Here is a 13361-nt window from a genome sequence, read left to right as displayed (position 1 = left end):
ATAACATTGTATCAATCGCATCTGCTAGAAAAATGACAGGATGGATAATGAGAACCTTCAAAACTAGGGAGGCCAAGCCCATGATGACACTCTTCAGGTCACTTGTTCTATCTAGGCTGGAATATTGCTGCACTCTAACAGCACCTTTCAAGGCAGGTGAAATTGCCGACCTAGAAAATGTACAGAGAACTTTCACGGCGCGCATAACGGAGATAAAACACCTCAATTACTGGGAGCGCTTGAGGTTTCTAAACCTGTATTCCCTGGAACGCAGGAGGGAGAGATACATGATTATATACACCTGGAAAATCCTAGAGGGACTAGTACCGAACTTGCACACGAAAATCACTCACTACGAAAGCAAAAGACTTGGCAGACGATGCACCATCCCCCCAATGAAAAGCAGGGGTGTCACTAGCACGTTAAGAGACCATACAATAAGTGTCAGGGGCCCGAGACTGTTCAACTGCCTCCCAGCACACATAAGGGGGATTACCAACAGACCCCTGGCAGTCTTCAAGCTGGCACTGGACAAGCACCTAAAGTCAGTTCCTGATCAGCCGGGCTGTGGCTCGTACGTTGGTTTGCGTGCAGCCAGCAGCAACAGCCTGGTTGATCAGGCGCTGATCCACCAGGAGGCCTGGTCACAGACCGGGCCGCGGGGGCGTTGACCCCCGAAACTCTCTCCAGGTAAACTCCAGGTAAACTACTGCTCAGTGTAAACATGTTATCAGGCTTTTACATGCATTTGAGAGAGAGAGAGAGAGAAAAAAAAAAGCCGTTTTACTTTACAGCAGTAGCCTGAAATCTAAATCTGCTGTATAAGCAAGGCCCATCTGTAATGGGCTACACAAATGTTATAGCTGAGACCTTTTTTTTCATCTATATTCAAGTATTATAAACTGGCAGTACTCACCATCTTTTCTTTACATTCTTCAGGTTTTATAAATCCAGCATTTTCTTCTTGCACCTCATTTTCCAACCTGGGTTTCTTCTCTTTCTTCGTCTTTTCTTTAACTGCTCTTTCCATTATCTGGTTCTCTGCTTCATCATCATCTTGGCTGTCCATGCTTAAGTTAGTAATCTCCCAGTTTTCTTCATGCTTCCTTTTCTTCTTTTTCAGCAATACTGAAAATAAAATTTGCATGAAAGTGTAGAAATTGTGCATTGCTTCTTTAAAGTAAATTCTCAAAATTGCTACACAACAGAACCAGTATTACGAGATTATAAAAAGAACTATTTGGATAAATTTAATCCCTGAAAAGGCTATGCAACATGGGGGGGTAATGATACTGATGCTTTGTTAAATAATTTGCTATCATTTATTTTCAACAGCATTGTGAAATTAAGAGTTATTCAGAAAAACTTCATCTTTAACTCCTTTGAGGGTGGGTTCCAGTGTTCTATGGCATTGAATTCCAGTTTGGTCCCGTAGTTCTACGCCCTGAGTTCAGCTCATTCAGATAAGCTGCGAGTAGTAAATTTGGGCCTAGGTATGAGAGAATGGGTCTATGTAATAAGTGTGCATATAAAAATATCCTGCAGCAAGCAGTGCATGATGGGGAAAATTTTTTTTTGTTTAAAACAGCGGCTTTGCAATATATTTTCATGTGGTTTTTATGGTTGTATTCCCAGTTTCTTGGTCTCATTTGATAGAATGGAAGACATTACAGAAACAGATGATTCTGATCAGTTTCAGGACTAAAACTTGAAATTGAACTCAAAATAGCAGAATGTTCTATTTTTGCTGATGTTCCAGAGTACACAAATGACATCACTTGTCCACTGTATCCATGTGTCCAGTCTAATATGCTTTTAGGATTGCACTGACATTACTTATACAGTTATTACAATAATGCATTAATCTAACAGTAAATTTTCTATTTTTTTGTGTGAATAAAAATTCTATATGGAATTCACATGTACTATCAGAGAGGCCTCTGGGGACCTAACTAATGAAGAGGAAATGTTATTTTAGTGCTAGGAATGTTTGCACTGTTCATTCTCGACCCTTTTTTAAATTGGCATTTCTTGAAATTTGTGTGAAATTTGCCAAGTGACTATTGCATAGTTTAAATAGTTGAATGGGTGGTTTCTTTTACACAGTTGATAAAATGGAAGGCATTCTAGCAAAACAGTTAAGAATCTGATAGACTGGAATAGTGTAATTGGCCCAAAAATGAACTCTAGTGAGCAAAACTGCCACTGTGCAAGTGTCGCTGACAGCAAAATTTGCAAAAGGCATAATTTTGTCATTTTCCATCAAATTTGGCACTTTTATTATCTTCAGAAAACAATTCACCATTTCACAAGAAAGTATTTTTTCTTAAATTTTTCCAACCATGAGAGCAAGTTTGAGCACAGAGCTGACCCCTGAAAGGGTTAAAAAAGAATCATTTTGGCCCGACTTTTCTCTTATGCACGACCACCATATTAAGGGTCACAGCACCTTGGTGATGGGAGACATTAGATTCAAAGAAAGGGAGGGTATCTTAATTTCTTGAATCAACAGTGTTTCACTGGTATCAAGACACTACCCTCTTTAAGTGATCTGCACTTACAAAGTGGGCATTTAGGAACTAATTAAAATTTTTACAGCAGACTAATTGGCAATGCAAACCATCTATAAACCAGTATGATGGTTTTTTGATCAAACCTTTATATTTAACAGTACCATATGAAAACATAACATAAGAATGGAGGAACACTGCAGAAGGCCTACTGGCCCATGCAAGGCAGGTCCTTATCAAAACGTCCTCTACCCAAAGCTACCCAAGAATTAACTCCCGTACCCAATGACACCAGTCAAACCCAGCCCCTCTCACTCATATTTGTCCAATCTCTTTTTAACCCTTAAACGGTCGAAACATATATATACGTTTTTTCAACATCTGAAAGTGTAAAAAATGTAGATTTTTGTTTTACATTTGAAAAAGTGTAAAAAAAGTTTTAATCTACATTTTTTTGTTATATTTGAATGTAAAAAAAAAAAAAAGATCTACTTTTGTAGCACTACGAATTTGAACGTCTATCTGTTTCGACCGTTTAACCCTTTGACTGTCGCGGCCGTATATATACGTCTTACGAGGCAACGTGTTTGACGTGTATATACTCAAATTCTAGCGGCTTCAAATCAAGCAGGAGAAAGCTGGTAGGCCCACATGTGAGAAATGGGTCTGTGTGCACCATATAAAAAAATCCTGGAGCACGCAGTGCATAATGAGAAAAAAAAAACTCCGACCGTTTTTTTTAATTAAAATGCCGACTTTGTGGTCTATTTTCGTATAGTATTTATGGTTGTATTCTCGTTTTCTTGGTCTCATTTGATAGAATGGAAAACATATCATAGAAATAGAGGTGATTTTGATTGATTTTACTATAAAAAGAACCTAGAAATGGGGCTCAAAGTAGGGGAAATGTTTGATTTTTGCCAATGTTCAAAAGTAAACAAATGATGTCATTGTCCAATAAATGTCCAACTAGCCATTCTAATATGCAGTCATGAATGGGTTGATGTTATTTCTACAATTATTACAGTATTGCAGTAGTCTGCATAATAGTAAGTCTTCTATTTTTTGTTTGAATAAAAATTCAAAATAGAAAGCAAGAGTAATATCAGAGGGGCCTGGAGATATGACTGATGAACAAAGAAAATGTTATTTTCGAGCCAGGAATGTCTGCATTGTTCATTCTGGACCTTATTTTGAAATTGTCATATTTTTTAGTTTTCGTGAAATTGGCTAAATTGCAAATTTCTGACCACATTATTAGGTAGTTGAAATTGGTAAATGGGCAGTTTCTTGTACTCAATCAATAGAAAAAATGGAGTTCTAAAGAAATAGCTATGAGTTTGGGCGACTGGAACAACGGAATTAGCCGAAAATAGGGCTCAAAGTGGGGGAAATCGACAATTTGTAAACAGCGCCGAGGTCGCTAATGTCGCGAGAGCATAATTCCGCCAGTTTTCCATCAAATTTCGTTTTTTTTGGTGTCATTACAATCGGGAAAAGATTCTCTATCATTTCATAAAACAATTTTTTTTTTTTAAATTTTGCGACACCAGGAGACACCTCAGGATTGGGGGTTGCGACAGTCAAGGGGTTAAGGGTTAAAGCTACCCAAGGGCCTAGCCTGCATCACCCTACTGGGAAGATTGTTCCATGCATCCACAACTGTTAGAGAACCAGTACTTACCTATGTCCTTTCTAAATCTAAATTTATCCAACTTTAGGCTAACAGATTACTTTGATTTATCTCAAGAAGTACAGTGGACCCTCGACAACAATCGCATCGATTAACGATAAATCCAACTAGCGATACATTTTAACGCAAAAATTTTGCCTCAACTAGCTCTAAAAAACTCGATCAACACTATTCGTTCTGTCTGAGACGCGTCCACTTCTGGCCAGTGTTTACAAGCCAGCAAGCCACCGCGGTCACTTCCAAGCATACAATCGGAACATTTCATATTATCACAGCCTTTTTAGTGATTGCACCTGCAAAATAAGTCACCATGGGCCCCAAGAAAGCTTCTAGTGCCAACCCTACAGCAAAAAGGGTGAGAATTACTATGGATATGAAGAAAGAGATCATTGCTAAGTATGAAAGTGGAGTACGTGTCTCCGAGCTGGCCAGGTTGTACACAAAACCCCAATCAACCATCGCTACTATTGTGGGCAAGAAAACGGCAATCAAGGAAGCTGTTCTTGCCAAAGGTGCAACTATGTTTTCGAAACTGAGATCGCAAGTACTCGAAGATGTTGAGAGACTGTTATTGGTGTGGATAAACGAAAAACAGATAGCAGGAGATAGCATCTCTCAAGCAATCATATGTGAAAAGGCTAGGAAGTTGCATGACGATTTAATTAAAAAAATGCCAGCAACTAGTGGTGATGTGAGTGAATTTAAGGCCAGCAAAGGTTGGTTTGAGAGATTTAAAGGGAAGGGAAGTAACCCCGGAAAAGGACTTGCCACCTCAAGTCCTAATGGAAGGGGATTCCCCTTCTAAACACTAAGACCATCAACACTCTCCCCTCCTCCCATCCCAACAATCATCACCTGATCTTCAATAAAGGTAAGTGTCATGTAACTGTGCATGTCTTCTTCAGTTTGTGTGTATTAAAATTAATATTTCATGTGGTAAAAACAATTTTTTTTCATACTTTGGGGTATCCTACATGGATTAATTTGATTTCCATTATTTCTTATGGGGAAAATTAACTTGACTAACGATAATTTTGACTAACGATGAGCTCTCAGGAACGGATTAATAGCGTTAGTCGGGGGTCCACTGTATTAGTAACATTAGTCCAAGTTATTTTACAGCTCTATACCTCGCTAGTGAGGCCTCATGATATAGACTTGCTTCAAAATTCACATACAATATTTTTTGTCGTTTCCAAATAAAATCTACTTACACTCCGCAGCTTCAGGTTGTAGGTTTTCATAGGTTGTGTATTCTGATTCTTCAAATTTCTTCACCTTTTTCTTCTTCTTTTTCTTCTTTCCTGAAATAAGTGTATAAAATCTTCATTGCAGCCAATAACGTTGAACAACTTTAACATACAGGTGTTCCTTGACTCATGTTGGTTTGACTTACGATAATTGGGCTTTATGATGGTGCAAAAGCAATTAATTACTTTGGAGATGAAGCACAAGACAGTTACCCAGCACAAAGTGAGCAAGTTTGTAACTTGCTCACTTATTTACTTTCAATAAAGTATTTAGTTACAGAATTTATTTACTTATTCATTGACAGTAGTTAGTTGTTTAGCATATACTCATATTCGACTCACGATATTTTTAACTCACGATGTTTGTCTTTTTTTTTTAACATACTGGCTGTCTCCCACTAAGGTGAACATCAAAATGGTATACAATACCGACAGGTTGGTAGGTAAGACACATAGGCAACAGTTAGACAACTTTATTCCGAAACGTTTCGCCTACACAGTAGGCTTCTTCAGTCGAATACAGAAAGTAGGCAGGAACAGTAGAGATGTGAAGACGATGTAATCAGTCCATCACCCTTGAAGTCATAGAATTTGAGGTTGTCAGTCCCTCAGCCTGGAGAAGTTCAGTTCCATAGTCAGATAGTCAAGGGTGATGGACTGATTACATCATCTTCACATATCTACTGTTCCTGCCTACTTTCTGTATTCGACTGAAGGAACCATACCCCCGGCCGGGATTGAACCCGCGGTCATAGTCTCAAAACTCCAGCCCGTCGCGTTAGCCACTAGACCAGCTAGCCACAATAAGATTCATCCAACTAGGTATATTTCTACACCATAGGAAGGTTAGCACAGGCACCACTGTGACCACAAATGCAAGTTTTTACAGACGAATCTCCAGCTAGCGTGGCCGTGACGAACTCAAGCTCAAGTCCCGTCACTGCCGTCAACATGACTCAAGAAATCGTAATGACACGATTGCAAACAAACTTGCATTTGTGGTCACGGTGGTGCCTGTGCTAACCTTCCTATGGTGTAGAAATATACCTAGTTGGATGAATCTTATTGTGGCTAGCTGGTCTAGTGGCTAACGCGACGGGCTGGAGTTTTGAGACTATGAGCGCGGGTTCAATCCCGGCCGGGGGTATGGTTTGTTTGCAATCGTGTCATTACGATTTCTTGAGTCATGTTGACGGCAGTGAAGGGACTTGAGCTAGAGTTCGTCATGGCCACACTAGCTGGAGATTCGTCTGTAAAAACTTGCATTTGTGGTCACAGTGGTGCCTGTGCTAACCTTCCTATGGTGTAGAAATATACCTAGTTGGATGAATCTTATTGTGGCTAGCTGGTCTAGTGGCTAACGCGACGGGCTGGAGTTTTGAGACTATGAGCGCGGGTTCAATCCCGGCCGGGGGTATGGTTTGTTTGCAATCGTGTCATTACGATTTCTTGAGTCATGTTGACGGCAGTGAAGGGACTTGAGCTAGAGTTCGTCACGGCCACACTAGCTGGAGATTCGTCTGTAAAAACTTGCATTTGTGGTCACAGTGGTGCCTGTGCTAACCTTCCTATGGTGTAGAAATATACCTAGTTGGATGAATCTTATTGTGGCTAGCTGGTCTAGTGGCTAACGCGACGGGCTGGAGTTTTGAGACTCTATGACCGCGGGTTCAATCCCGGCCGGGGGTATGGTTTGTTTGCAATCGTGTCATTACGATTTCTTGAGTCATCTCGACTGAAGAAGCCTACTGTGTAGGCGAAACGTTTCGGAATAAAGTTGCCTAACTGTTGCCTATGTGTCTTACCTACCTCCCACTAAGGTATTGTGGCCCAAAAAAGAAAAGCTTCCATCATCATTCACTCCATCACTGTCTTGCCAGAGGTCTGCTTACACTACAGTTATAAAACTGCAACATTAACATCCCTCCTGAGTGCAAACACTGTAATGTACTTCCAATCTCCAGGACTGGAGTCCAGCCTGCTAGTTTCCCTGAATCCCTTCATAAATGTTACCTTGCTTACATTTAACACCATGAGGGTTAAGGGTGAAATCTGTCAAACATCTGCCAGTATATTTGTCTGCTTGAATATCTTAATATGCCTTTAAAATAATTTTAAGCAGACAGCTCTGCTGCATATTCCTTCAGATTCCAGTTTGGTGTAATACTGCCTATTCATTATTGCATAATCATTCAGCAGTAAGAAAATGATTCCCAGAATGACTGGACTGCTTAACTGCAATACCTAAATATTACTGTAGGCCAACCTGGAGAAGCTTGAAACAATATCAGAAAACAGGAGGGAAATGGAATAAAATATTGACTATATGGCAAGACAAATGTATTAATGGAATCCTTTATTGACAATACAATAAAGGATTACAGTGGTACCCCAAGTTTTGTACAGCTCCCAACTAACAATTATGTAAGTATTATTGCAAGTGCTTTTGTAAGTATTTTTTAGGGGTCTGAAACTGACTAATTTAATTTACATTCCTTATGGGAACAAATTCGTTTGGTAATGGCACTTTAAAACCCTTCTGGAACGAATTATGTACGAAACTCGGGGTACCACTATTATATTGTATTTGCATCTGTTTTCCATTAAGAAACAGTATAGAAATAAAAATTTATTAAGAGTGCATGGTAATCCTCTGATGGATAAACTTACCCTTCAAAATGTCTAACATGGGAGTTTCTGAAGCCTCACTGTCTACTTGAGAAAGAAACTTGCCCATTATACTGACTTCAATCTATTTCAGTTCTGTAAAGTTAATAAACATTATCTGAAGTACTTTAACAAGTTATCCTAGGCTAATTTATACAAAATGTACTAGAAAAAAGTACTGTTAAAAGTTAAATTATTTAACACTGAACAAGGTAGTGTAACTTTACACAGAAAATACTTTCACTGACTCCTTCACTGGTACCCAGAAGGACATAGATATAGTTAAAACAACTGCAAACTGCAACATAAACCTTCAGACAATGCACTTCTCACCTAAATAAAACATAGTATTTCTATGCAGTTACTACAAGTATAATAAGTGTCTTGCAAAGCAAACAATGGCAAGTCTAAAATTCTTTAAATTGGCATTATAACATTAGCTGATGTATTTCCTTGATGTATGAGAGTAAGGAAGACAGGAATAAATAAAGGGGATGTAAATAGTGTGCTGAAAATATCTAGCCTACATAGGACTCGCAGCAATGGTTTTAAGTTGGAAAAATTCAGATTCAGGAAGGATATAGGAAAGTACTGGTTTGGTAATAGAGTTGTGGATGAGTGGAACAAACTCCCAAGTACAGTTATAGAGGCCAGAACGTTGTGTAGCTTTAAAAATAGGTTGGATAAATACATGAGTGGATGTGGGTGGGTGTGTTTGCCGTGTTCCTTCCTTAAGTCAATGTGACCTGACCTGACTAGGTTGAGTGCATTGGTTTAAGCCGGTAGGAGACTTGGACCTGCCTCGCATGGGCCAGTAGGCCTTCTGCAGTGTTCCTTCGTTCTTATGTTCTTAAGTGACCCAGTGGCTAACCCTCCGGGGTTAAAAATCCCAACTAAATGTTAAGTCCATTTGTTTCACCTACAACAACAACCTTCCTTCACAAACAACTACAATGGGACCTTAATTCACTGGCTTTTTTTGCCAGGGATTTAACCTAGTTAAGCTACATACATGTGATAATATTTATACCTGAATAAAAACTTACATCGCCAGGAAGTCTAAAAGTGAAGTTTGATCCGAGGAAGCTAAATTATTGTTTAAATGAGAAGTCAGTTAAGAGGAACACTAATAATGTTGACAAACTACTTTAACACCTCCAAATATTACTGTTTGAACTCTTACAAACTTCTGAAGTTCACAAAGTAACTTACAAACTTCTGAAGTTCACAAAGTAACTTACAAACTTCTGAAGTTCACAAAGTAACTTACAAACTTCTGAAGTTCACAAAGTAACTTACAAACTTCTGAAGTTCACAAAGTAACTTACAAACTTCTGAAGTTCACAAAGTAACTTACAAACTTCTGAAGTTCACAAAGTAACTTACAAACTTCTGAAGTTCACAAAGTAACTTACAAACTTCTGAAGTTCACAAAGTAACTTACAAACTTCTGAAGTTCACAAAGTAACTTACAAACTTCTGAAGTTCACAAAGTAACTTACAAACTTCTGAAGTTCACAAAGTAACTTACAAACTTCTAAAGTTCACAAAGTAACTTACAAACTTCTGAAGTTCACAAAGTAACTTACAAACTTCTGAAGTTCACAAAGTAACTTACAAACTTCTGAAGTTCACAAAGTAACTTACAAACTTCTGAAGTTCACAAAGTAACTTACAAACTTCTGAAGTTCACAAAGTAACTTACAAACTTCTGAAGTTCACAAAGTAACTTACAAACTTCTGAAGTTCACAAAGTAACTTACAAACTTCTGAAGTTCACAAAGTAACTTACAAACTTCTGAAGTTCACAAAGTAACTTACAAACTTCTGAAGTTCACAAAGTAACTTACAAACTTCTGAAGTTCACAAAGTAACTTACAAACTTCTGAAGTTCACAAAGTAACTTACAAACTTCTGAAGTTCACAAAGTAACTTACAAACTTCTGAAGTTCACAAAGTAACTTACAAACTTCTGAAGTTCACAAAGTAACTTACAAACTTCTGAAGTTCACAAAGTAACTTACAAACTTCTGAAGTTCACAAAGTAACTTACAAACTTCTGAAGTTCACAAAGTAACTTACAAACTTCTGAAGTTCACAAAGTAACTTACAAACTTCTGAAGTTCACAAGTAACGGTCAACAACTGTTTACTTTTCACACAACACAACAATGTTACCAACCCTTCCAACCTGCCCGGCGGATCATTACCAACCTGCTAGTAAGTAAATAAGTAAGTAAATTTATTCAGGTATACACAATACAGTTACATAGAATTATCATACATAGCAGCATATGTGTAGAGAACCTAGGATAACCCAAAAAAGTCAGACAGTGACTTATTTCCATTGGGGTCACCCAATATACATCGTTCCACTGCCTAACATTTATTTATTTATTTATTTATTTATTTAAAAATTTGAGCACACATACAGAGGTACAACAAATACAGGTAAGAGCAGTATGCCAAAGCCACTTATACTATGCATAGCATTACGGGCTGCTATCATTAAAGTGCTCGTTTAAGTCCGAAATGATTTTAAATTATCCATTTGAAGGAAATACAAGAAATATTTTCCATAATTAGTTTCTACATACCACATGGTTGGCAGAACTGAAGCGACCATAACTATAAAATATTTACAACTCATATTACTTAAATTATTGGTAGAATTACCCACAACATGTAAAGTAAAAGGACACAAGTGCAACTAATGAGACATTTTATTGTGGCAACGTTTCGCTCTCCAGGAGCTTTATCAAGCCATTACAAACAATGCATGGACAGAGGGTATATAAAGGCTCAGAGTGAGGTGCAATACTAGTAAGATAAGATAAGATTTCGTTCGGATTTTTAACCCCGGAGGGTTAGCCACCCAGGATAACCCAAGAAAGTCAGTGCGTCATCGAGGACTGTCTAACTTATTTCCATTGGGGTCCTTAATCTTGTCCCCCAGGATGCCACCCACACCAGTCCACTAACTGTTGTGATAGAAACACAGGTCTTATCTCTAGGCTTTATTGAACATAGAATCTTCATAGTACTTCTGCAACAACAAAATAAAATGACTAGTACATCTAATTACTGCTTCTACAGGGATGGTGATGTCTTGCATATGTCAAGAGAAAAGTTATAACTACAGGCCACATATTTAAACTCACCATGTAATCTGCATCACTAATATATTGATGTTAAAGAAGAGAATCACACACCATGTGTTGGCGCCCATGACACACCAAACTGTTGTTGTTGTTAAGGGCCCCGAGAGGTGGTGCAGTATTATCCTGTTGCTGCTCCCCACAGGACCAGTATCACTACACTAACACCCAGGTACCTATTTGCTGCTAGGTGAACAGGACAACAGGTGTAAGGAAACGTGTCGAAATGTTTCCACCCGCCGGGAATCGAACCCGGGCCCTCCGTGTGTGAAGCGGGAGCTTTAGCCACCAGGCCACCGGGTAGTAGTGACAAAAGTTGTAGTAGTAATACAATATGGAAATATAAACATATGCAGTATAATGTGATCCTTTATTGACTACGTTTCGCCCACACAGTGGGCTTTTTCAAGTCACAAACAGATCTACCTGGGGTGGAAGGGACACGAGTATTTATAGTCAGGTTCAGAATGCTGAGGTCAGATGGAGAATGCTGCATCTGATGTACCGAGTGGGGTTATAGAGTCTAAAATCTTGGGTAGCTTGGAAAGGAGATTGGATAAGTTTGTGAACAGACCTTCCACAGTTGTGCAAGAAAGGTATAAAATACCGACAATATGCAAGTTAAGACACATGTGCAACATCTGGATATCTTTATTGTAGACGTTTCGCCATCCAGTGGCTTTATCAATACAGATTCTAGGACATAATAGGAAGACAGTAGAACAATATACAAAAGATGAGGTAATCAATCCCTCAGCCTTGGAGTTAGTCTTCACAGCATCGTGGTGGAGGAGAATCTGGAGCCAAGGCGAACGAACGAACGAAAGTTCAGGTAAGATCCCAAAATGGGATGAGCGGGGAAGACGGGACAGACGAAGAAGAGTGCTGGAGAGGAGTGTTCTTAGTTGTAGAAATAGAGCCAGGGCTTAACCCAGCAGCTAAGTCGATCGTGGGACAGACATTGAGAACACACATAGCAGGCTCTTCTGTTGTGACTCCGGTGGGTGAGTGGGGAAGTGTGGACAGACGATGAACAGTCGTGAGAGGAAGGTCTTGAGTTGTAGATGAAAGAGCCAGGGCTAAACCCAGCTGCGTGGCACTGCGAGGCTGTGTAGAGAGGGCATGTTGAGGACATAGAGGAGAGAGCAGACTGCAGACAGTGCTCGCCGACTGATATGCTTCAGGCTGAGGTGAAGAGCTGGTTTGGACGTCAGGTGTTGGGAAGGGTGTTGTGTGTTTGGCTACACTTCGCTGGTGATGGAGCCACTCTTGAGTCTTTTGAAGTCTCTCTTGGACATGTGGAATAGTTGCATTCTGAGGTTAGAGCAGTTCAGATTCGCCACGAGGTAAGATAGTGCGTTTTCAAAAGGAATTTGGTGAGGTTTGGTGCAGGTGTACTTAACAGCTCCTTCTTTCATTAAGTGGAGCATATCAGCTGCGCTCATTTCGGTTGGGAGGTTGGGGGTGGTGTAGAAGGTTAGAGACCCATTAAAGGCTTGGCTTAGGTATCGGTTGCGTGTGGTTTCTTCTTCGACTACTACTTCGTCGTTGTCCGAGGGTTGTTCATAATGTTCTGGTACTATTTCGTCTTCTGTGACTGTGTTGAGAGGAGGCAGGGAGTGTTGGTCGGTCGTGATTTGTTGGGCTGGTGGCGGGTGGTGAGAGGTGGCAGTAGACGGTGGTGTTGGTTCTGGAGTAGAGTCTTGGTCAGAGATACGAGTAGGACCAGGGGTTGAGGTGAAGTTAACAATGTCTGGAATTAGCTTGAGGAGGTCTTGTGATGGTGGCGAGTCTGGAAAGTTGAAGTTTGGCATGTTGTTTAGGCGAAACAGTTCATTGATTGTTGTGTTGAATGAGCCAGGGTTTGCAGCATTAGTAAGGTGTGCATACATCATACAGTACAGCACCTTGGATGGAGCAGCGTCAGGAAGAGCAGAGAGGGACTGGCTGGGTGGAGACGATTGTTGTGTAGCTTGAAGGAGTTCGGTGGTATCTGATTGAATTTTTGCAATGGCGGCGTATGTTGGCGATTTAGGGTTGTTCTTGGTTTCTTCAATGATTTTCTTAGACAGGACTTCTTTACG

General features: G+C 39.7%; 1 protein-coding gene across 7 annotated transcripts in view; it reads right to left on the bottom strand.

Annotated features, from left to right (window-relative positions):
* The window catches only part of LOC128703911 (nucleolar transcription factor 1-B), a 51308-nt gene extending 39881 nt beyond the window's left edge, over positions 1-11427 (bottom strand). The window contains exons 1-5 of one of the 7 annotated variants that reach the window (XM_070104805.1): positions 10232-10276; positions 9167-9206; positions 8124-8216; positions 5418-5507; positions 917-1128 (exon numbers count right to left, since the gene is read on the bottom strand). In XM_070104805.1, coding sequence (XP_069960906.1) covers positions 917-1128; positions 5418-5507; positions 8124-8190 — 369 coding nt within the window. In that variant the 5' untranslated portion in view covers positions 8191-8216; positions 9167-9206; positions 10232-10276. Of the gene's footprint in view, positions 1-916; positions 1129-5417; positions 5508-8123; positions 8217-9166; positions 9207-9303; positions 9428-10231; positions 10290-10716; positions 10741-11280 lie in introns of those variants that run through there. The other 6 variants (XM_070104806.1, XM_070104804.1, XM_070104809.1 and 3 more) reach the window with 6 other exon arrangements.
* Positions 11428-13361: the final 1934 nt, after the last annotated feature.

The sequence above is a fragment of the Cherax quadricarinatus genome, chromosome 95 (assembly GCF_038502225.1).
Source record: "Cherax quadricarinatus isolate ZL_2023a chromosome 95, ASM3850222v1, whole genome shotgun sequence".
Classification (NCBI taxonomy): Eukaryota; Metazoa; Arthropoda; class Malacostraca; order Decapoda; family Parastacidae; genus Cherax; species Cherax quadricarinatus.
Note: the sequence above shows the minus strand (reverse complement) of the source record. Positions and strands in the feature narration are given on the sequence as shown.